The 25,967-nt window shown below is 40.8% G+C and overlaps 1 protein-coding gene across 1 annotated transcript in view; it reads left to right on the top strand.

Moving 5' to 3' along the window:
* The first annotated feature begins 11,337 nt into the window (after positions 1-11,337).
* GRM7 (glutamate metabotropic receptor 7) overlaps positions 11,338-25,967 on the top strand; it is an 830,764-nt gene continuing 816,134 nt past the window's right edge. Inside the window, exon 1 of the mRNA XM_055344908.1 lies at positions 11,338-11,856. Within this exon, the coding sequence (XP_055200883.1) occupies positions 11,338-11,856 (519 nt within the window). The remainder of the gene's footprint in view (positions 11,857-25,967) is intronic.

The raw sequence follows: 25,967 nt of genomic DNA, 5'->3' as shown, positions 1-25,967 counted from the left end.
GCATTGGCTTTACCCTCAAGAAATGTCTTTTCATGTTGTGGAAAGGACCATTTGTAGCTCTGGATTGACATCATTAGAGTCATAAATCCAAAGGTAAAAGTTACCTCTCTTCCTCAAATGACATTAGGTGACTCTGCTTTAGTCTAAGACCCATTTCTGGACCAATCGCTGTATCTAAGAGAATGTGTGGTAGCCTTGTCCATGTTCTGTTTCTGCAGTTGGGTGCTGGGGCCATGAGACTAAAAGACCCTCCAAGATAAGAAGTGAGAGAGTTATCTAAAGAAAAAGAAGCTGTAGAGTCAATATCATTTATTTTTGTTTTAATGTTACCATGTTAATTATCATCACTATTGTACATGTGCTTCAGTCTTAACACATCTTGGGTGGGACCTAGGAGATATTAGGTGACATCTGACCTAACTATTAAGCAATATAATATTTATATGACCACCATTGGATTAGGGTGAAAAACAAAAGGACACATTAATGTAGAAGATGCAGTGTAATTAGGTAGGCATGTTTTGGCAAAATTCACTGATGTCTACATATGCACAAATACTATCTACAATCTACTATTGATCATGTGCTAGGAATTTACTAAGTAAGCTCTTTAATTTGATCATCTCATTCAATTCTTCCAAATTTTATTAGGTAAATATTCCTTTCCTTCTCAAATTGCAAATGAAGCACAGTGAGGTTAAATTCACCCAACCAGTAAGTGGTATAGAATGGATTGAAACATGGGAAGCATGAAATAAGAACTTGAATATTTAATATGACTTTGTACTTAGGGTGACCATATATCTTAGTGCATGCCTCTTCATATAACTATTAATAGCCTCCCCTTCTACTAAAAAAAAAAAAGTCCAGATTTGCACAGTAAATTATATGATCACCCTAATACTGCCTCCCCTATTGATATGTATGAACCCCCATATATATTTATATACACATCTTTTATTAAAAATGATTTTGGTAAACGTTTATTTTAGGAAAAGAGCTTCAGATCTGCAGAGAAGTTGCAATGATAGTACGGAGAGTTCTAATGGACCCCACATCCAGTTTCCCCTATTATAAGCATCTTATGTAATTTTTCACAACTAATGACCAGTATTGACATATTTTTATTAACTAAAGTCCATTTTCATTCATTTTTCTTAGTTTTCACCTAATGTTTTCTGTTGTTCTTCTTGTTGTTGTTATTACAAGATTCCATCCACGACCCTGCATTATATTGAGTTACCATGTCTCCTAGGGTCTTCTTAATTTTGACAGTTTCTCAGGATTTCCTTGTTGTTGTTGTTTTAAATATGTATTTATTTGAGAGAGGGGGTGGGCTGGGGAGGGGCAAAGGAGAGAGAATCTCCAGCAGACTCTCCTCTGAGCTGAGCTCAGGAACCTGAGATCATGACCTGAGCTAAAATCAAAAGTAAGATGCTTAACCAACTGAGCCACCCAGGTACCCTGGGCTGTTCTTGTTTTTGATGACATTGACAATTTTGACAAGTACTCCTCAGATATTTTGTAGACTATCTCTTAATTGGGATTTTTTAAAATATATTTTTCACACTATTAGAACGGGACTGTGAGTTTTGGGGAGGAAACCACAGGGGTTAAATGCCAATTTTATTACATCAAATCTAGGGTATCTACAATCCACATGGCTTACCACTATTGATGTTAACCTGGATTACCTGGTTGAGGTGGTGTTGGACATGTTTTTCTACTGTAAAGTTACTCTTTAAAAATTATTATTAAGCTTTTCAAGGTATATGGAGAAAATGCACACATTTTAAGTGTATGAATCCATTATTTTTGACAGATATATGAACCCATGTAACCACTATCACAATCGAGGTGTGGAACATTTCCATTGACTCTAAAATTATCTTAACTTTGCTTAATTCAAGAATCCTTTCAGTTATAATTGAGCCAGAAATGTTCCAACTGTAGCAGACATATCACACAATTTTGAATTGCTCTGGAAACAAATAGCTGGGTTGTTAACTATATTTGATTTTTACCAGGTTACTTTTTATAGACTGGCTATCTCTCCATGTATCTTTTCTGAATGGATAACTAGGACATGCAGATTTACCATTCCATGGTCTTAAAACTTTATTCCATAGTAGAAACATGAGCATGAACACATCTCATAAGAACAGGAGATTTTAAAAAAAAGAAAAACCATAAGGAACCAACAGCTTCCTTTATAACTGCTGAGAGTATGACAAGATATGAAGTCTGATATGACTTTGACATCTCTAGCATAGAGAAGACTATTTTGAATAAAAATATGGGATACCACTTCCTGAAAAGCGAGGATGTCAGGCAAGAGAATCAGATGATATTTTATACTTAAAAAATTTCTAACGGTAAACAGGTCCACTCCACTCCACAAGTAGAAGTGAGACTGTCAGTGTTGGAAAGATAATTTTCTAAAACACTTTTATCAATGCCTTTTTGAAAGTGTTAGTTATAACATTAACCAGTGTTTAATTTATGGGAAAATAATTTTTTACAAACAACACAAATATAAGTATAAAAATTCATGAGGAAACATTATGCAAGTTTATATTTTACCAATAATTATAAAAATAATGGGATATACTTAGAGCTGAGAGAAACGTTAAAATTCAAAGAGTAAAAAGACTCCTCAGTTTATACATGCTAAAAATAGATAAGAGAAGAGCTGAATCTAGATCATAGGATCTGAATCTGTCCAGATCATGGGATTTTTTAACCTTTTATATAAACTTTATTGAGGTATAATTGAGATAAACAAAAATGCACACATATTTAACATATATGTTGATGAGTTTATAAACATATAGACTAGGTAAAATTTTATATAGGAAACACCACCACAATCAACATTTCATTCACCTGGGAAATATCCCTTATTCCTCTGTATTCTGAATCTAGTCCCTGTTGCCAGACCCAGGCTGATCTATTACTATACATTGATTTTAACTCTTCTAGAAATCGATATAAAAGGTATATGGAATGCATTCTTTTTTAAAAAAAAAAATCTTTCTTTTTTTTACTTGGTATAATATTTTTAAGATTTGTTTGTGTAATCTGTTTCAATGGTTTGTTTCTTCTTATAGCCAAATAGTATTCCATTGTATGGAAATTCCATAGTATATCTTTTTTTTTAAGATTTTATTTATTTATTCATGAGGGACACACAGAGAGAGAGAGAGAGGCAGAGACACAGGCAGAGGGAGAAGCAGGCTCCATGCAGGGAGCCTGACATGGGACTCGATCCCGGGTCTCCAGGATCAGGCCCTGGGCTGAAGGTGGCGCCAAACCGCTGAGCCACCCAGGCTGCCACACAGTATATCTTTTGATGGTCATTTGGGTTGTTTCCATTTTATAATTTTTTTTTTTGAAAACACCATCACAAATGTAAATTTCTGTGGACATACATTTTTCAGTTCCTTGGGTAGAAGTGGAAATGTGGGACTGCATATTGAACTAAGAAACTGAGAAAGACTTTTCTAAAGTAAGTTACACCATTTTACATCCTAACTAGCAGTGGATGAACCTAGATGAACCTACCTCTGTGTCTTTGCCAACACTCAAACATCCAGTCTTTTTAAATTTTAGCTATTTTAATAGGTAGTAGGATCTCATTAAGGTTTTAATTTTGCTTTTCCCTGATAACCGATGCTGTTGAGCATCTTTTTGTATGCCTGCTGCTTTCTGTATATCTTCTTGGTGAATATTTGTATTTTTTATCCTGTGTGTGCATATAATCTTCTTTGTGTATATGTTATTTATCAAATACGTGTTTTATGAAACATTTCTGCTCCCTTCTTTTCTGTTTTCTGAAAAAGTCTGTGTAAGATTGATATTTTTCCTTAAATTATTGGTTAAATTCACTAGGAAAGCCATACAAACCTTGGATTTTCATTGTGTGAAATAATTTTTACATATTATTTTATTAATCTTACACAGAGTTTTCGAGATATATTTTACTTGTAAATTCACTAATTTCAAGTATATAATTTAATCATTCCTGGTAACTATACCATCAACATAATTGTGCAGCCATCAACATAAATCAGTCTTAGAACACTTTCATTTCCCTTATAAGATCCTTCATACACATTTCCAGTTAATCTTCATTCCTACCACCCGCCCCAGGCAATCATGGGAAGGTTTTAATCATTAAGAAAATTTAAAAGACACAAGCTTTTTTAGGTTTGCTCCTTCTTTTTGAGTCAGTTCTGTTGTTTCTTAAAATGCATTTATCCATTAAACTATCAATTATTTTATATAAAATTTTCATGACATTTCCCTATTCTTTCCATGAGTCTAGGATCTAGAGCAATCTTTTTATTTTTATATTAATCATTTCTTTCTTCTTTTTTTTTTATCTGCCCACCTAGACACGTAATTTTTCTGATCTTTACAAGGAACAGCGGTGGTATTATTGATTTTTCTCTTTTTGCCCTTTTCTATTTAATTGATTTATGCTCTTTATTCTTTATTTCTTTCTACTTACTGTGGCCTTAATTTATTTTATTTTTCCAGTTTCTAATGCAAAATCTGATGGTTGAATTTAAAATATATATGTATTTTCTAATATAAGTATTTAAGTATTTAAATCTCTCCCAAAGGCCTGCTTTAGCTACACTCAATAAATTTTGACAGGATGTTTTTGTTATCAGTTGTTTAAAAATATTTTCTAATTTACCTGGATATTTATGTTTTAATTATTATTTGGAAGTGTATGGTTATTTTTCAAATATTAGGGGATTTCAAGATATTTTGCCCGTTATTTGTAAGTTAAGGCATATTAGAATGAATTCAATACTCTACATGTACTGTGACTTGTTTGTGGAACAATATATGATCTATCTTGATTGATGCTTTGTGTTTCTTCAAGTCCATCTCTCCTTTCTCATACAGTGTGCACCTGCTGTTACCCACATGCAGTGAAGTTCAGATAATGTATTTTTCAGCTCTAGATATTCCATTCGGCTCATTTTATATTTTTTCTATCTGTCTCCTCATTGCTTTCATGTTTCTCTCAAATTCTTGAACATATTCACACTAGCTGTTCATATTTATTTCTATTGTTGTGTCACAAACTACCACAAATTCAGTGGCTTAAAACAGCACTCATTTATTTTCACAACTCTGTAGATATGGGTGAGCTCAGCTAGGTTCTTTCCTGAGGCTATCACAAATCTGAAGTCAGAGCATCAGTCAGTGGGGCTGGTTAGTCACCTAGAGGCCAGGGGGAAGAACCCACTTCCAGGCTTATTCAGGTTATTAAGAGAAATCAGTTCCTTGCAACTGTAGGGCTAATGTCTCTCTCTTCTTGTTGGCGATCATCCAGTGGCCAGACAGCTGCTAGGGCCACTCTCAAGTCTCTATGTGGCTTCCTCCATTTCAGCAGCAGAGAACCTCCATCATATTGAAGCCCTCTCACACTTACAGTCTCTGTGATTTAATCTTTTACAAGCAATCAGATAAAATTCTCTACCTTTAAAGGACTTGTGTGATTAAATTAGGCTCACCTGGATAATGTTCAAGGGCGCAAAAGTTCATTTAGATGGCTATGTTTGGGGATTGTGAAAATAGAGCTGTTATAAAAAATAAAACACTCAGTTAATATTTACTGAAATATAGTATACCTTGGTAGATTGAGTTAAAGAGTACACTAATACCATAATAAAAGGGGTACTTGGGAACCAGAAAGGAGGACTCTTTTATAGGTTTTGCACAGAGTTTAAATGAGTCACTGCACATGTACTGCCCATTCTAACACCTAACGTTCTGCTTAATAAAACAGCATAAACCTCACACATTGGTCATGGTTGAGTCAAGAAATCCAGGAGATTCAACTGTAAGGTTCAAATGTACCATTGCTCATAGATAAGCAGTTGGGAATATAAGGATGTGATTCTTCCAAATAAGCAAACTCTACTACTTTAGAATTACTACTAGCTAAAGATAGGTAAAATAACACACCCTATATGTTCAACACACATGCAAAAACTTGTACTGTTGCTATATATTTTATCATGAGATGGACATTAAATTGTTTTTTGAAGATAATTTAAAAACCCAATAGTTATACTCAAGCCTTCTTAAATTTTAATTTTACTTTTCATTCAATAGGTCATTGGAAATCACTGTCATCTGGAGTTGGTATCATATGGTCAAGGTCTGGATTCCCATCAAGATCTAACTCTAAAATTAATACACTTTCATATCAGAGTTCAAAACTTTCTATAGATTATTCTTAGGGGTATTTAAGAAACAGTAGCTGTTTTTCTTTTAATTATGTGCTTACCTTTAAGCAGTAATGATTTAAATTAGCATCCTCAATTTTGAGATACCTAACTAAACTGAATTATTAGCCTAAGCAGAGAATGGGATAAATTGGGTGACTAATCCAGACATTGCTGGATTTAGGGTTCCAAATGATCTCATCATGGTTCTACCTTTTTCCCTACATCTTTAATTTGCTTCCCTGCATGAACTGGTTTATTCTCAGAGAGAGAATTCTTTGTTCATATGGTAGGAAAAACTGAGAATCCCCACTTTCTATCTTCATGGATAAGAAGTTAAGAGGAACAGACTTGACTTCTTTAAATATCATTCATCAAATCTCGGGTTCTTTACCTATCTTTGAGTTCTTTGACCTCATCAGGGGAAGGGAGAGCTCACCTCTGTCAACTCTAGATGTGTGCCCACATCTGAGTTTGAGTAGGTAAGGCATTATGATTGATAGTTCCATCTTGATTCATAGAGGCTGAAAGGGGTTCTTGTCCAAAGAAATGGCTGTGGATGTTACCAAAGGAACAGCAGGAATCTCTCCCCTTACCAATGTAGGGGGTGTACAAAATTAGAGTTTCTTAAAGGATGGGATCAGGAAATAGATGCTGGGTGGCACAAGACATCTACTACAAATAAATATGACAGGAAAGTATAACAGATGAAAGAGAAAACTTTCTCTTTCTCTTTCCATTAAAAAGTGTCCTCCACTCAGTAGTGCAATGCAGATGTAAGATTGTATTAAAGAAACAAACAAAGAAAACAACAAAAACAAAAACACAACTGTGGATGGAAATTTAGATGAAGGATGGAAACTGAGCCAGAATATCTTAGCAGCAGCAGCAGCAGCAGCAGCAGGAATAGCAGCAGGTAAGGGGAACAACTTTGTAAATTACAAATTCGGTTTAAATAGAGAGAGAATCAATTGGAAGTGGAGAAAGTGGAGAGACATTATTTTCTGCAGAAATACAATGGGCAAAGGAAAATAATAAAGCAAATAAAACTAAGATGTTTAAGAAAACACCAAAAGATAAAATTAGGACTGAACCCTTAACTTCAGTTACACATTTTTTTTTTTTTAATCCTTGGGTGAGGACAGGTTAAGGACTACAAAAACCAAGCCTGTGAAAACACTTTATAATGTATGATCTTTGGGCCTAAAACTAGATTCTTTTCCCATTAAATATGGCACTAGAATGATGACTGGTCCGGTTTTAAATCAACTAGTCTTACACAGAGATTTTTGGTTCATATAACCTCAAAAAAGCACATACTGTGTCACGTGTTAGGTTCCAGATCCTGTGCTCTGTAGCTAAAGATATAAAGATGAATTAGATACTGTAAGGCTTGGATGTCTGTAGATTTGGCAAGCTTAGCATCACTTCCCTGTTTCTCTGGTAACAGATCACTCTTTCCACTCAGTTCAAGTGGTGCTAGTGCCTGGCTTCTGCCCTTCCTCTGTCAGCCTATGAGAAGGACCCAAGAATTAACACTTAACTCAGGAAGAACCAATGGAAGCCTCCCTTTATAGATGATCAAGAGTTTTAAGATTAGAGTATTTCAATCCTAGGCAGTTTTTGTAAGACACAATTATTTCAAAATCTACTAATTATCTTTGAAGTTCTAGAAACTGCACAGTGTGACTAAGAGGGCAGCAACTTATCTGATACTGTTTCTGCTCTGCCCACTTTATGTTTCAGTCATTGTCAAATAAAGGCAGTGGGAAATGGCAAGACCAGTTTTGATTCATTCAACACATGAGTGCTTCCTAGGTACAAAACACCATTCTAAACATTGCCCAGGAGAAAAAGATAAATAATACCAGCCCTTACCCTCAAGGATCTTACAACTTGGCAAGGGAAATAAGACATGAACACAGATGACTGCAATAAAAAGAAGACAATGATTACTGCCAGATGTTTGGGGAGAATGAGCAGAGCAAAGAGAGAGCATAGAGTAAGGCAACATTCAGTAGTCAGCCAAGAAATATTTATTGAGCAATCACAGGATGTGAAATGGACATGGCAAAGTACCACATGGGCTAGGACATGGGCAGGTGAAAAATCAGGCGACATTACTTGTTACCCAACTTTCTAAATATTTTTTTTGTCACCAAGTTCCTAATAAATATTCTTAAATTAAAAACTATATAAGGATATAATCTCTGAAATACAGCCTGGGGCACCAATGCCTCCAAACTAGGATTGTAGTACTTGTATTCCCCAGTATGCCTTCCCATTGCTTTGCTTCTCTCTCCCTTTCCAAATTAGCTGATGGTAACTTAAGATACCCATTTCAGGCCTTCCACCCTTTTTGAGCTGGTGTTTTACCACAGGTGAGTTAGAAAGGATCCTTTTGGCTTCAAACAACAGAAGGAAAAGAGTATAAAACTGAAAAAAATAATCCAGAGGCAATCTTGCTGGCATGTCTGGATCCAAGAGTCCAGATGTTTAAATCAGGCCCCTATCTCTCTCTACCCCCACCCCAATTTCTCCTTTCCCTTTCCCCTCTTATGTCTTTTATGATAGGATTCAAACGTCTCTCTGTTTATGTGGAAGCTCCTGGCACAGCTACACACTTATATCCTTACAGCTCCAGAATGCCAGGAAAGAGTGGGGGCCATAACAGTGTAAGATTGTAGCACAGTCCCATCTAGATTGATTGATACTCACATTGTACATAGAGGCAGTATTAGTACATTAATTATACCACTGTTCTCTTGAAAAAGACTGTGCAACGTGTTCTTAGAAAATAAGAATAGTATATTTTCTAAAAGATATACATGAAGTATTTTGAGGAAGAGGTAGTTTTTTTTTGTTTTTTTTTTTTGTTTTTTTTTTTTGTTTTTTTTTGGTTCTAACTCATTCACATATCGTCTGTTGGATAGTGGTAACCTTGTGTCACTGTCCTGCATACCACAACAAAAGTCCAGGGATTGGTCCTGGATGGCTCTGGCTGGGCTCTATTCCCATCCTTTAACTCATCACTGTAGCCAGTCACCAACCCTACCTTATAAGAAGTGGGTTCCATTCTCAAATCATAGGTAATGAAACATGGAGGAGGAGCTTATCCAAAAAGAATTTGATGGACTGTACTATCCCTAGAAGGAAGAGGAATAGATGGTGGACAAGAAAAAAAAAAAAAAAAAGAAAAAAGTCCTCTGTACTAGAATATGTTTGTAATGTTCTTTGGAGTTTAAAAAAAAAAGGGGGGTCTCTTACACGTAAAGAAATAGAGGATATTGGCCTAAAAGAGAGATCCATGGCCAAAGGGACATGGCTTGTTTTAAGAGGATTTGAGAGTTAACAGATGCCATGGAGAGCACCCAGTTCAATCTCATCATTGTACAGAGGGAAACTAAAATCCAGATAGGAAAACAGAAATGACAAGAGCATACAGGTAGTTGATGGCAGAGACACCCCACTATCTTCTGACTTTGTTTTATGTGCGTGTGTGTGTGTGTGTGTGTGTGTGGTTTTGTTGTTTGCTTGCTTTTTGTCCAAGGACATTTTTCTTTAGTACATTAACAACAACAACAACAAAGCCTTGTTTCTGGTTTTCGTCACTCTCAAATCTGTATGATATAGTTTTGCTGCACTCCAACAGAAAACCTCAGCAAGAGTTAACCAGCCTGAAACCACCCTGGTACCAAGGACAGAGACATTATCCTTCTTTTATATAAGAACTAGGGCCACCTGTTGCTTTAATAGCTCAAGTTTGGTCTCAGCCTGCAGGAAGGGACACCTTTGAAAATCAGCTTCCTAACTGCACTGCATCCTGATTTAGCTACCAAATCTCCAGCCAGAAAAAAAAAAAATAGATAGAAAGGCATCTGGATCATTGGGGAGACTTCTACCTGCCTCTCTTTCTTCCTCCTACTGTCACCTCTTTCCTGCTGCTTCCTGCCCGCGAAAACCTGTCACCAGCCCAGAAGCATCGCTGGAAATGGGTAGGAGGGAGCCTTGCACCTGTCAGCGCCAGAGAAAAAAGTGTGCTCTGCAGAGTTCTCGGGTGTTACATCTCTGGCGGTGAACGGAAGGAGAGAGAGGAGTCCGAGCTTTCAGCCGCAGATTTGCTGGAGACCGCGGTCAGCCAGAGCCATCCGCTCTGCCCAGGACCCCGCGAGCACCGAGGGTGCGCTTACGTTCCTAGCGTTTCTCGGCGTGTTTTCCTAGGAGCCAGTTCAGCGCCTCGCCCCGGACGAGTCTCCGGGTAAAGGCTCTTTAAGTCATGAATCAGGTTCCCGTGAATATGCGTGTTTTTCTTAAGGAAGCCTGGCACAGATCTAGGAGGAGTAGAGAGCGGGGTCCCCCGGCATCCCTTCCTCCCCGCGCCTCCCTCGCGCCCTCCGGCTCCGACAGCCGGGGCCCGCGACGTGAGGGTGGAGAGCAGGAGGACGCGTCCCGCCCTCCCGACCTGGCTGCCGCCCGTGCCTGGCGGGCGCGCGTGGGTGCAGGCGCGCGCGCTGGAGGCTGCCAGCGTGGGAGCGGAGAGGGAGTTCATGCCTGGCCTGCGACCTGCAATCCCTAGATTCCCCGGGGACCGCGAAACTCCCAGTCGGAGGCACTCCCTGCCTAGCCGCCCACCCATTCCCTCCCCCCTTAGCTCAGCACGCAACCCCTCCCTGCGTGATGATGCAAACCAGTGGGGAGGGCGGGCGCTGGCGAGGGTGGGGAGAGTCGGGGAGCTAGCGAGGGAGGGAGGGAGCGAGTGGGAGGAGGAGGAGAGGGAGCCGAGCGACCATTTAAAGCGATAGCAATCCTTGCCCTCTCCCCAGTGCTGGGCTGTTGGAGAGCGCGAGCGGCAAGCCGGGGAGCGCGAGCGCGGCGCGCCGGCCGGCGAACCCGGGAGCGCACGGAGCCCCGATCTGGCAGGCGCCGCGGGACCCCCGGCCCTCTCCCGCCGCCCCTCCCCGGGGGCCCCCACCCTCCGCGCCTGCAGGAGCCTCTGGGCTTCCCGGGAGGAGCTCACCCCGAGGGGCCCGGACCCCGGCGAGCCCGCCGCCGCCGCCGCCGCCGCCGCCGCAGCCGCCGGAGCAGCATGGTCCAGCTGGGGAAGCTGCTCCGCGTCCTGACTTTGATGAAGTTCCCCTGCTGCGTGCTGGAGGTGCTCCTGTGCGCGCTGGCGGCGGCGGCGCGCGGCCAGGAGATGTACGCCCCGCACTCCATCCGGATCGAGGGGGACGTCACCCTCGGGGGGCTGTTCCCGGTGCACGCCAAGGGTCCTAGCGGAGTGCCCTGCGGCGACATCAAGAGGGAGAACGGGATCCACAGGCTGGAAGCGATGCTCTACGCCCTGGACCAGATCAACAGCGATCCCAACCTGCTGCCCAACGTGACGCTGGGCGCGCGGATCCTGGACACTTGTTCCAGGGACACTTACGCGCTCGAACAGTCGCTCACTTTCGTCCAGGCGCTCATCCAGAAGGACACCTCCGACGTGCGCTGCACCAACGGCGAGCCTCCGGTTTTCGTCAAGCCGGAGAAAGTAGTTGGAGTGATTGGGGCTTCGGGGAGTTCGGTCTCCATCATGGTAGCCAACATCCTGAGGCTCTTTCAGGTAGGGAGGCGCTCCCCCCGGGGCAGAGCGCGCCTTAGCTCCCCGAGCACTTGATCCTAAAAGCTGGCTGGGACTCCAGGGGTGCGGGGTCAGGCCAGCCTTCGCGCATTTCCACCCTGGAGATCCGGCGAATCCCTCCCACCCCACCCGAGGAGGTGCCTTCCCCGCTTGGTTCATCCCCTTCCATCTCTCCCCTGTCCGCGCTCCACTCCATCCGGCTTGACATCCTGGATTTATGGCCCCATTTACAAGAAGCAATCTGCGAAAAACAAGGCGATGATTTAAATGGGTTTGCATTAGAGTGAAATACGGTCCACAAAAACAGGCTTGTAAAAGTGCCAGGCTCCTGTGAGAGCCGGCTAGGCTCATGGAATATGAAAGATGAGGAGACGCCTCGAAACTGGGCATTTCTCAACTCCCCAGCTTCCCAGCCCCAAGCCGCCCCGCAAGCCGCAGCTCCCTTGGAAAATTTCGAGAAGAGCTTAGGGAGGCACAGCTTAAACCGAGGGCTAGGTCTTCGCCCTCGTGTGTGGATGTTAATTGCCCATCTCCCTCGGGTTGGATCCCCCGACCTGTATAGCCTGACTCCGCGAGCGCGCGGGGCGGAAGGCACGGGGACGCTCCCCAAGTGGGGAGGTGCCACCTGCAGCCGTGACCCCCGGGGGATTTGCTCTGGGCACTTGTTTGCACCGTCTAAATTGCATTTGCAGTCCGGCCACTGGCAGGAGCTGGGCGATCAGCTTTCTACTCCTGCCACTTCAGAGCCCAGAGATGAGCTCATGCTAACTGCGAAACAAAATCGCTTTCGCTGCCTCCAGCCCCCGCCCATCCTTTCCCACGACCTCCCTAACACAGCCCCCCAGCCCCCCAACGCCGCTCCGCGGACGATTCCCGGAGCCTGGCGAGAAGGCGCCCGGAGGGAGGCACTGGGGTGCGCGGAGCAATGCCTGCGGCCCCCCCCCCCCCCCCCCCCCCCCCCCCCCCCCCGGCTCCGGGCGCCAGAGGGCAACCGCGAAAATGGGAGGAAGGCGGATCCGGGGCGGCTGAGCGGTGGGTTCTACTGCAGTGCTCGCTCTCCGCCTGCTCCTGCGTTCCGTGCCCCGGGGCTCCTCTGCTGCATTGGGTATAAATGGGCGGATTTGGGGTTTTAAGAAATTGAGTCACAGGGTCTGTGTGATCGTGGGTTCCCTTGTCCTTATTTCTCCCGTCTTTCTCGTGCTTCCTTGTTTTTCTCTTTTTCTCTCCCTCTCTTTTCAATTTCTGCTTCTTTTCTCCCTGTCTCCCCCCACCCTCAAGTTTTTTGTTCATCTGTGTCTTGAGATGGTCTTTTCCTAATGCACAGCTCTCTCCTTTCCTGATCGTGCCCAAACTCGATTAATCCCTTCTTCAGATGTGCTAGCTAACCCTGGTGCCCTGGTGCTTCCCACATCTAAAGAACTGGCTCCCTTCTGGTTGCTTTCCCTAAGGGTGTTGGGTTTCTGCAGGGGATTCCTTGCGAGATTCGGGCTGTCACCACCTCAGCCCCCAGGAGTGTGAAGTTTGTGTGTGCACCAAGAGAGGTGTCTGCTCAAGGCTGCAGCCTGGTATGGCCCCTCTGATCTTCTGAGCACCCCTAACCCTTCTTAAGTGTGCCATCCTGGGACTCGCTAGATATTTGCAAACCCGCAAATGCTTTGGGGGCACCCTTAATTCCGAGATGATGCTTTGGGAAGAGGCTGGATTAATGTAAGCAAAACCCAGAAGCCTTTCCTTCTTGTCTGTGCTTAAAGCGAGGCAACTTCAGAGGGCAGTGCTGCAGGAGAAAGTGGGAGCAGAGATGACCTGAGAACCACTGGGGTGACTCACAGCCCTGTGAGCCCTGAGCCCTGGGGGTTGAAGGCACATTTGGTGTTTCACATTTTTAAATTATTTTGGTGTGGGTTTCTCCTTCACTCAGCACACAGGCAGTGCTGCAGATGGGCCTGTTGGAAAAAAAGAGTGAAATGCTAAAGTCAGGAGAGGGATCTCAGGCTCAGCTGAAGGACCGAGTTTGCTGGAAAAGATTCCAGGGGGAGCTGATTCTTCCTCTGGTGTGTGTGAACCCGAGGCTCTTGTGAGAAGAACGGGAAATGGCTTGCCTTATGCTTAGTTCCCCCGTTCCCTGGGCTGGGAAGGAAAGGAAGCGAATGCCAGTGTTAGCAGTGTGGGTTGGGACCAAAACCATTCAGAGAAAACACTGTCATTTTCCTCTAATTTGCAAATTGCAGCTATTCATGTTGGATTGAACAGCTGAGGGAAAAAGAGCCCCCAGTTCTCACCTGCATTTATGGAGAAGAGGCTGGTGGCAGGAGGAATGCACCAACTTGTAGCTTGTGCTGTGAGCTGGGTAAAACTGTTGGTGTGGGCATCCTGCTCAACCATTGCCCAGATAGATAGATAGATAGATAGATAGAGATTCCAACAGCCTCAGCTTTTTTTTTTTTTTTTTGCACGTGATGGTAGGAGCTCCTGGCATGCCAGTCTAATCCCCAGTTTCCACGCCTCTATAAGCCTGCAAAATGAATAGAGAGAATAGTGGTACACAGACCCATTGTTCAAAGGCACAATCAATTTAGAGAGAAAGCGGGAAAGAACGGTAGGTGACTCTTCTCTGGGATTGCAGGGTTCAGCTCAATTAAGATTGTCCTATATAAAAGAAGCTTCTCTAAATGATTGAATTCTGAGCTCTCCAGAGAATTGAGTTTTCTTTTCCCAGGCCCTGTAGGTTGCTGCGGGGACCATGCCAAAGCTATCATTTGAGATAAAAATTTATGGTGAGATAAGCTTCTAGGCTGGGTGAAGGAATACTTGGTGATTTAAATGGGGGAGTGCTCCACACTTTGATGGGGTGGGACAGCAGAGAGTAATGAAACAGTGATGAATGTAGCTTAGGCTGTTGTTGCCAGCACAAACTGAAATGAAGTTCTTTCCTGAGAATTAGGATCTGGGCAAGAATGACTCCTCAGATGTAAATAGTGTCTATGACTTTGAATTTTCATTTGCCTGCTGGTGTAGAAGACCAAAGCGATGAACTGAGCAAGTCCTCTCCACCACCCCGCCTTCCTCTGTATCACACTGAATTGATTAGTAAGTGACATGTCAGAGGATAGGAATGATGTCCATTGGGTCTTTCAAATCTAGGAATTTGAGGCTAATGAAATTAGTGTGTGGCCAGGGCTCCGCCAACTAGAATTAAGTCACTGCAACCACCCTGCAATGCATTTTTAGCCTCAAAGAAGCATCAGGGAGAATTTCTGGAGATTTGTTTCTGAGCCTGTACAAAATAATACTCTCCTAATGCTAAGAAAGATTAAATGTAAATTAATTTTGACTATGAGTAACGTATTTAAAAAATAATCACAGAGTGGGGATGGCTTAAAGTGGAGAGCTTATATAATGTGGTGTCCAAAGGATAAATCTCCCCTGACCACTGTTTTATGAGCTATAAGTAAGATGTATTAGAGTGGAAAGTAATGGTCATGTTTTTATTCAGGGCTTCTCTGTTACTGACTTGAGAGCAAACACTCTGAGCGTATAAATTACTCTTGCTACATCCTGACTCTGAATGAACAATATTTCATGGCCAGTGACATGGTGTAAGCCATGGACTTGGAATTGAATGGTGTCTGTTTCAGTTGCTTTGTTTCTTCAAAAGCAACTAGATGGAAAAAGTAGCCAACTTGACTCTTGTTGGGGCATATTGCAAATCTACACCTGTGGACCTTGTACCGTCAGTGAAATACATTTGTAAATTTCTAAATGTTGTCCTTCTGTTCATTGAAGCTTGAATATAATCTCCAACTTTGGGGGCATTTTAGATATATGGACCTAGTTTTTTTTTCCATCTTTCTTTCGCTCCTTCTCTTCTCTCCTTCTAACTTATGTAATTGGATAGAACTGGGCACCTAGAATGGTGTGGTATTACTATAGTGGGGCCTTTTTTTAAAAACCACTCTAACCTACTCTTTTCAAAATTTCATAAATACAGGTGTCAGTGCCATTTGGAATAGGCTCTATAACAATCTCTGCCTCCACATTTACTGTGTTTCAGGAAATTTACCTAACAGATGGTGAGTGGGCAATTTTTAAAGGGGCATTTTTGAAAAGAGCAGAGAGGGAAGGAATAGAGACAGGCACATACTATATTTGAAGATACCTCTACATGTATATTTTATGATACTTGCCCATGATATAAAGATGTCTTTAGGGATTTTTCTCTTCAGATATAATAATGGATGCCTTTGCTTCAATTCCATAAGCATTGAGAGGATATTGAATCATAAATGCACCATTTCCTGCGTATATGGGTTGTGTCATGGACTTAAAAGCCCATAGCTGAATGACACAAAGTACACGCCAATCTCAATCCTGCCATTAGTTAGCTCTGTTACCCTACATAAGTCACTTAATTTGTCCAAGTCTCAATTACCTCACCTGATTTTTTTTTTCTTTAAAAACAAATGTAGTTTCTAAGTCTTTAACCTTTTTGGGTCATAATTTGCTTGGAGAAAACCCGCTGTTGTCCAAAGTCCATTTCCAGCTGCCACTTTGAACTTTGAGTGAGTTTGAGGTACTTTTAAAGAATATTTTCACACAGGTATCTTAGTTAATACCAGTGTAGCTGATTTCCCATATTCAGATTTTTTCCCCTTGTTGTTTTGCCAGTGTGTTCCTTAGTCATGTATATCAAGGCTGGTATGGAGAAAAATGACCTCCTGGGTTAGCTTACTACATGGTCATAAGACACCAGGCAGGGAGCTAGAACTGTGGAGTTTATAGTAGCAGACCTTAACTTTAATTATCCAGTGTTCTGTCCCATTTCATCTTGCAAAAACACCAGACCTTCCCTTGGAAAACTGCCAGATAATGACTTTTGCCTCCTCCCTGGCCCCAGGGATGAAATTCCTGACTGAACTCAAGCAAAGTGGGTGATGACTTCAGGTGTACGCTTTTGACTTTGACTAGACCTATCAGAATCTTCCCCAGGACTTTTTGTCAGAGGAAAATGGGAAAATTGACTCTTCTCTCTGGAATTTCAAAGCTGGGGTGATATGGGACTCCCAGAGTCCCAGTGGCCATCCAACATAAGACTTTCTGTAGAATAAACTCATACAGAGGCAAGCAAGGTTGAGTGATGGAGACAAAGCCAGAGAGCCCTGATGATATTCTGAAAGTCTCAAATCCAGCTATATCTGAATATAGCTGTGTCCCTGAATTTCCAGTACTTGTTCTTAATATAAAGTAATTAATAAAAATTTCTTCTACTATTTTGAGTTTTGTTTCAAGCCACGTGCAATTAAAAGCCTCCTAGCAGATCAAGTGATTTCTTCTGTTAATGTAAGATTTGCTGATTGGTATTCATTAAGTAAAAATTTAAACATGATACTTCCTTTACTTTAAATATAATCCTTCTAGCCTAGGTCTGGGATATCCAGAACTCTGCATTCTTTCCCACTCTTCCCAACATTTGCTGTATTAACTTTAAGCATTCATTATCACAACCTGATGCAGTTGAGAGATAAGGTGAACACTTCTGACGTAGAGTGCAGCATAGGGGCCTCCTATTTGGAAGCTTTAGAACCATACTTGGTTCCCTTCATTAAAGCAAATCTTTTGTTGATGTCTCCAGGGCAGAGAAGCATTTTCCTGGCATAATGGAGTTCAAAGTACATTAAGCTCCCAGGTCACTCTACAGTAAGCATCAAGCCTAACTACTTATCTCCTTATACTTCAAGTAGGCAAAAAAGAACAGTCGGAAACACATTTTCCCAGCAACTAAATTGCATATGTGATTACTGTTTAGAGGACAGTTATGCAACCTATAGTCACTCTAATTAATTCATGGACCTTTTGTCATTCAGCACAGTAAATATATGTGTTTTATGCACTTAATAAAAGCAAACCCAAATCTTTCTATGGGTAAATATCTGAGAAAAACATTGCACCAGCCCTTACTATGATGGCATTTCCATGTTTGACAAGTAACCTCCTTTCAATTATCCTTACTGCTACATGTTTGCTGGATCAAGTTATTAGATTATAAGGTCAAAAATAAAATAATATGAAGTTACAATAATATAGGATACATATCTCATTTTGTGAGAACAGAAGTCCTCATTTCTTTTCAATAACAGTAGTGACCACAGTAATAACGTGATCTTTGCTATGAGCCATTATGCCAAGCACTATAAATATTTCATCTTATTTACTTAAAGTAGTTCTGTAAAGGGCATGTTATCATCCCCACGTATAACTGAAGAAAGTGATTCTCATAGCCCCAAGTCACATAGCTGGTAAGTGGTAAAGTCTAGATTCATGCAGAGATTTGCCTGAGAGTACCTGTGTTGTTAACCACTATGCATGCATGCTCAGTTATTGCACAAATGCAGAAATACTTAAAATAATTACAGATTCGCCCGCCCTTGAAATTGTAGTGGTTTGAGGACATCAGAGTTGCTGATTCCTTAGCCACATCTATTTCCAGAAAGAAATAATATTTTATTTTAGTTCTGCAATGAGATTAATTCTGTAGGTGTATTGAAACTTGAGCACACAAATCCTCACTTCCAAGTAAAAGATGCTTGTTTTCTGTTATTCAACAGGTAGCCCCAAATGTAGGCAATAAATACGTAGTAGGCTTTTCTCTCAAATAAATAAGAAAATATGCTTCTTCTTGTCTTGATTCAGTATCCATCATTATGGATTATGATGGCTCTTCTTCCTGAACTTTATTTCATTCACTCTACATTTTCTACAAACCTCAAGTGGGGAAATCCATCATTCAAATATATGTGCAAAGTGAGAGGACTATATTAATACAATTGCTGAAAGTCAAGTTGATAGAGCACAGGAAATACATCCTAATAAATGCAACATTAATGTTTGTGTGGGCCGTGGAGTGAGGGGTAGGAGAATTTTCAGTTTAATGGATTATTTTGCCTCTTGCTATAAAAGTGCTGCAGCTAAATAGTTTTATAATTGGTCATTTACAGAACTCTCAGTCTCTGGGTGTTGTGCTCTCTCCATTCTGCGGCTGCCAATTCTTTCTCTTGTTCCAGTTGGAAGATAGCAACGAAGCCACTTCAAAGGCTCAGCCTGCTTTTCTGCATTATTGTTTAGATGAAAATATTTCCATTTGTTAAAGTACTACTTAAACATTTTTGTCATGTTTTAAACTTGACTGTGTTCTGAATGTATTAGCACTGGCAGACAAAATGTGGGATGTTTTCCTGGAGAAAACATACTTTTATCAAAGGAATCATCAGAATTTTCATGTAGGGGTTAAGAATAAGATTCTCGAGTTAGGTCTGAATTTAAATTCATACTTGCCACTTATTACCAGTCTCACCTTGATCAAACAGGTAGTACACCTCTCATCGATTTTGTTATGTTTGAAATGGGAATGATCCAAGTGTACTTGTCTGATAAAGTAATTATAAAGATTGCACAAAATATGCATGGAAATGTTTTAGCACCGAGTTTAGCAAGTGGTGAGTGTTCGATACATTTAAAAGATTTTATTTTATTAGCATTATGCTATGATTAAGTAACACTATTCTTAACGTCACTATTGCTAAATTTACTGTAAAATTACCATAATAATCCATGCTGAACTTCACTCTTTCCGTTTTTGTTTAAATGGAAAATATTAGGAGCACCTGGGTGGCTCAGTAGGTTGAGCACTGGACTCGATTTCAGCTGGGGTCATGATCTCAGGGTCCTGGCACCCCTGGGTGGTAGGATCCAGCCCCATGTCAGACTGTCTGCTCAGACTGGAGTCCTCTGGTCCTTCTCCCTCCCTCTTGGCTCCTCCCCCAGGCACTTGAGTTCAGCGTGCTTGAGGTCTCTCTAAAATAAATAAACAAAATCTTGTTTTAAAAAATGGAAACTGTCACACAGATTGAGAGAGAATGCTTTAATGATAGTATTCAGTGAAATGAGAATTTCTATGGCACTGATTAAGGTGAATCAGGAATGCCATGGACTTCGTGACATGAAGATACCAGACAGGCTCAGAGCAGTGGGCTTTGAGGTTAGCCAGCCCCAAGTTTGAAGTCCACTGTGACCCTTTTCTAGCTGTAGGACATTGAGGAACTTAAACTTTTTGAACTTGACTACTTGTTTCCTCAGAAATACTTATTAAACATCCTTCTTCTGCATTGTTCTACGTGGTTGGACATATCAGTGATGAAAATAGGCAAAGCTTGCTCTCTCCCTTTCTCTCCCCACTCTGTCCTTCCTCCTCTAGCCTCTTCCCCTCCTCCTATCTTTACTATTCTCTCAGCTTATACTCTCGTGTGGAAACAAAAGGATGGTATTAATGAGTCCTAGAGTATGTTAGAAGTTGAGGAGCCCTACGAGATAAGGAAAAGAATGGGAAGCACGCTGAAGAGTGTTGGTTTGGCAGTGTTGGTTTGGGAGTGCTGAGGAGTGTACAGGTGGTTCTATTTTTAACTACAGTAGTCGGGGTGGATTTCATAAGGTGGCATTTGAGCAGAGACTTGAAGTGAGGGAATTGTCAGAATGGATTAGGGGGAGACCACTCGCTGCAAGCGGGAACAACCAGTGCCAGAACTCTAAGGCAGAAATATGCCTGGCAGGTTAGAGAAATATCAAGGATGCTACTATGGCTGAGTAAGTCAGGAAGAGAAAGGGGCGGGGCAGTGGGAGGGCTTGAGGTCAGAGATAGGTTGGGGCAGATAGATAAGTCCTTGGAAGCCATCACATGCGTTTTGTCTTACCTTAAGTGTAGGCAGTGTGCTAGGATTCTAGCAGAGGTTGGGCATGATCTGTCTCTTGGTTTAAAAGAATTAATTTTCAGGGCATCTGGGTGGCTCAGTGGTTGATCCCAGGGTCCTGGGATTGAGTTCTGCATCGGGCTCCCCAATGGGGAGCCTGCTTCTCCCTCTGCCTATGTCTCTGCTTCTCTCTGTGTGTCTCTCATGAATAAATAAATGAAATCTTTTTAAAAAGAATTAATTTTCTCTGTAGTATTGAGGATGAGGGAAAGAGAGGAATCAGGGATGATCTCAGAGAGTGATTACAGGTGTCTCTGAGATGGTTGTTGATGGCTTGTGCAGCAGATGCTTCAAGAAGTGATACATTTGGAAGATTGTGACAGTATTTCCAGGTGAATTGAATGGGAGATGTGAAAGGAAGAAAGGAGATAAGGCGAATTCAAGATGCGAGGCCTGAGCAACTGAAAAGATGGGCTTACTATCATTTCAGATGGAAAAGGTTTAGAGTGGAGCACATCTGGGGAATTAAAGATCAGATTTGGAGGTATAGGGTTTGAGAATTTTTTTTGACATCCAAGGAGAGATGTTGAGTGCACAGTTGGAAATATAAGTCTGCAGTTATGAAGAAAGGTCTAGAGTAGTGATATATTTTTATAAAATGGAGATATTAAGAATAATTATATGCAAGTGCTCTTTTAAGGCGCAATGAGATAATACAATTAATGTTGTGTATTCCGAAAACATGTAATAACTACTAGCTAAAGACAATTATCTGAAATGAAAGTAAATCCTATAGTTTGTTTTCACAATAAAACTGAACAAAATGATGTCACAATTATTTTAACAGTATTTGTGACAATTATGTTAAGTCAAGACACCGTAACTACAAACATCCTGATACTGTAGCGGTAACTATATTTTGTAAGGTGTAAGTTAGCTGTGATAGAGTATCTCTTTAATTAAAAGTAATTTTGAAGTACCTAGTTCAGTGCAATTTTATATATAATATAAAACTCAGTTGAGAATTTGCATCACTGATACACATTTGTCCCTTGAACAATGTGGGGTTAAAGGCACCGACCCCTGCACAATAGTAAATCCACATACAGCTTTTGAGTTCCCCAAAACTTAACTAATTGTCTACCATTGACCTGAAGACTGATAATGTAGACATTTGGTTAACACATGTTTTACATGTCATATGGATTATATACTATACTCTTACAATAAAGTAAACTAAAGAAAATAAAATATAATGAAAATCATAAGAAAGAAAAAAGATATTTACAGTACTATGCTGTGTTTACTGACAAACTCCACGTATAAGTGGACCCAGATATTCACACCTGTGTTGGGTCAATTATACATGAGAGTTTCAGCAATGGCCCAGGTATTCAAGGAAAAATAATGGGCTTGTCTTATAATGTCCTTTTGGGTACCTACTTTGAACAATGTCACCAGGCATTTCACATCTTCCATTCACTTTGCAATCGAAAACATGGAGGGGAAATTTTTATCTTACTGATTTCGAGCTCCCTGTAGGCTTTTGGCAAATCCTTTAACAGCCTTTGTAGCTTAACCAAAATTCTGTTCCTTATTCGTTTGACTATCAGATACTGATCTAAGCATGTCCTTTTACTAAAAAATGCATAGCCATGTTGTCTCTTACACATCTATAATTGTATTTTTAACACTGTCATTATGTAAGCTATATTTTAATTGTAATTATAACAAATTTTATATAAACACACATCCGTTTCTAGTGTTCAGGGGGAGAGCAGCATGTAGTAAATTTTATCAAAATATAGCATCTGAAGAACAGAACAGAGGGTAATTGTGTAATTCTGTATTCACTATAATTAAGTTCAGTGGAGTTGGCATAATAGAATTAAGATGAAAAAAAAAAAACAAAACAAAACATTGAGGCACCATGGCTCCCTGTCATAACACACCCTTTTCACATCAGAGAGCATACACTAAGCATCTTTCTCTACAGAAATGGAGAAAGTAAGAGGTTAAGAGATGAATGGCAGACACTAAAAGGGTGGGATTATGAAAAGCAACGTGGAAACGACATATTGCTTGTAGATTTGGTAGGTGGGGAAAATCTACTAGTGTGTATGTCTACTGAGACCACATTTTCTGGAACAATTAAACCCTATGTCAAATATGCAGTCTTACCTTCCTTGTAAATTGGGATGTACACTCAAATCTTTGTTTCCTGTTTTTTGAATGGTTGAGAAGATCTTCGCAAGAACTGTATCTCATGAGCAAAATACATTGTTTTGAAATGACTGACACTCTGTCAGCTGTCACATTCCAGGCTGGCTGGCTCTTTGTCTTTGTCTTACTCAAGTTTGCAGTTTGGAAGTGAGTTATGGGAAAGATCATTGGAATTTTTATAGGAGGCTGTATAGCATAATGGTTAAAATTGCAGGCACTGGATATAGTTCACATTCCTGCTTTCCACTTGCTAACTGTATATACTTGGTCAGTTTACCTGATTACCTGCACCTCAGTATACCCATCTACTGATGGGTGATGTTAATACTCTATCCTCTTAGGACTGTTTCCAAGATTAAATGAAGTTATCCACGCCAAGCACTTACAATGCCTAGAGCACAGCGAAGTCTATTTATCACCATCATCATCACCGTCACCACCAGGCCAGGTACTATCTCTTGTATGCATTATTCCATTATCTCCTGATCCCCACCATTTCTGTCATGTTTCTGTACAAGTGTAGGGTTGTGACAGAGCATTTGTTTCCAATGGTATCTGACCCTTAGTCATCAAGGTGGCTGGACTTGGAGATAGCATTCACTGCTGCTCATTGAAACAATTCCTGTTTTTGAAAAGGAAAGCTGGATGCTGAGGCCAAGAATTTTCTCTTTTCTTCATCCAGGAGACTGAGAGAAATTTTCAGGCCTAGAAGAGGAAACATGCAAAAGGCAAAATGTTTAATTTCACACTTCAGTAATGAATAATAAGTTAAACAGACTGAATTTGAACTCATTTCCCTTATGTACTAACTATGAGAATTTGGTGTTTTTGTAACTCCTGTGAGTTTACAGCTGATAAACATGTGACCTGCTGCATAGAGTTGTTGTAATAAATGAGTAAGGTGTGTAAACACATTGTTCGGCATATAGTAATCACTTAATGCATTCTAATTTCCGAGGTTAAGATAGTACTATCACTATTATTACTATTGAGTGGTTGAGCAAATCTAATGTCTTTCATTTTCTCAGATTGCATATAATCATTTGAATAATCAGCTCATATTTATTAAGGATTGTTATAAAGCCTAATGATCACAGAGGTCCTTCAACTCTGCTTCTCATCAGAGCCCACCATGGGAGGGAAGGTGGAATCAATACCACCACTACCACCATTACTGCCATCATTGCCACTTAACTGACTGTAGTGAGCACTTCCTGTGTGCCAGGCACCAAACTTGGCCCTGTATATGCACTATATCATGTTTGCACATTGAGGTGGGGGACCTGATTATCATCATCCTCAATTTATAGGTGAAGACACTGAGGTGTCGAAAAAATAGGCATCTTGGCCCACAGCAAGAGATTGAGCCAGGATATTTAAACCTCTGTCTCTCTGACCTCAACAGCTCTTAAATATTATTTTACTATATCCTGGTAAGAAAATCTGCTGCCAGCCACTTAGGGAAGAAAAGATTCTCAATTCGCATATTCCTGTATTCCCCATGCTCCCTTAGCCTTGGTACTAGTACAGAGAGAAAGAGACTGTATCAAAGACCAGTCAAAGGGAAATTACTCCCTTTTGCCTTTCCTGAACCAATTAACTAGTATTTTATTTCCTTAAGGATCCCCATATGTTACTTTTGGCGCTTACCTTGGCCTTTTAGTATTCTTACATTCAGTACATGACTCATCCACTCTATCACATGTTCATTTATTTGAGGTTAAGTTTAGGATCTTATCCTGAAACATGGTTTTAGGCCTGTAGCATCTAACTGTGCTTTTCTTCTTATAGTACATCTGCACATATTTATTTGAGTTTTGTTGAATTGTGTTCATCAGTTGTGCATTAAAAGTTATATAAAGCTTTCTTGTAAAGAAAACCCTCTAAATAATTTCTAGCTGGTTATTTTTATGGGATTATTGTAGAAGTTATAGATCTTCAGGGCTTTGTTTTATTTCATTTTTAGATTAAGTACTTCATATTACCTCATTTTAACATATAACAATATATCTATATTGTCTCTATCAAACCTATGAGTCTTCACTGGCTTGTAACTTAGCTTATTGCATGTGTGTTGTTGACTTTTCCATTTACAGTGACATTATGGGATCCTGGCAGGGGTAGGGCTGGGTGGGAAGAAACATCTCCAAGCCACAAATTGGTTTTCTAGAGAACTAACATAGAGCTTGAGAGTTCCTTTCATATTTCTGCAGAGCTCAAGAATTTTAAGCATGTTTTCTATAGTCTTAATGGGAAGAAAGTAAGCCGAATGGAAGGTCATTATGACCATTGGGACCAGTGGGATCAGAGTCAGTCACTGAGTTTTGTTTTGTTTTCATCTCTCCTCCATGAGTTTGTGTCTTGATAGCTTACTAGGTGCAAGGTACTTAGCTAACCATTGTAATTGGGTTGTGTCATTTAATCCTCTGATAGTCACATAGTAAGGATGTGTATTATTATGCCCCCCCTCCCCATAATGCACACATGGAACAGAGCCTCAGAGGTAGTTATTTGCTCATTAAAATATGGTAGTAATAGAACTTTGGATTCAAGTCTGTTTGATTCTCAAATCAGTGGTTTTCACCACTAAATTAAAGTTATATGACCTTGTGGGCATGGACTAGATTGTTGCTAAAATTTTCTCAGCTCTAACTTTTTATAATTGTTTGATTGCAAGCTTAATAGGGGATGAGAAGGGGGAGAGAGGAATTCCAACTCATGAATGGAATTTTCCTCATGTAGGTATGGGGTCTGTTTTATGATACCAATTCACTTATTAATTTATTCAACATATATATATATCTTTAAAGATTTTATTTATTTATTCATGAGAGACACAGAGAGAGGCAGAAACATAGGTAGAGGGAGAAGCAGGCTCCCTGTGGGGAGCCCAATGCGAGACTCACTCCTCGGACATTGGGATCAAGACCTGAGTCAAAGGCAGACACTCAATCACTGGGCCACCTGGTGTCCCCTATTCAACATATATTGAATGCCTACTATGTACAAAGGTATTTGAGAATATACCTATCATAGTAGAGTGAGCACTCCTTCCATAGACTCTCTCACGACAGTTAGAGAAGTCTTGGACAGCTTTGCCTACTCTGGGGTGGTGGTTGGTGCTAGGACCCT

This window comes from Nyctereutes procyonoides, unplaced genomic scaffold (genome assembly GCF_905146905.1).
Source record: "Nyctereutes procyonoides isolate TBG_1078 unplaced genomic scaffold, NYPRO_anot_genome, whole genome shotgun sequence".
Taxonomy (NCBI): Eukaryota; Metazoa; Chordata; class Mammalia; order Carnivora; family Canidae; genus Nyctereutes; species Nyctereutes procyonoides.
The sequence above is the reverse complement of the archived record's forward strand: the minus strand, read 5'-3'. Positions and strand labels throughout refer to the sequence as shown.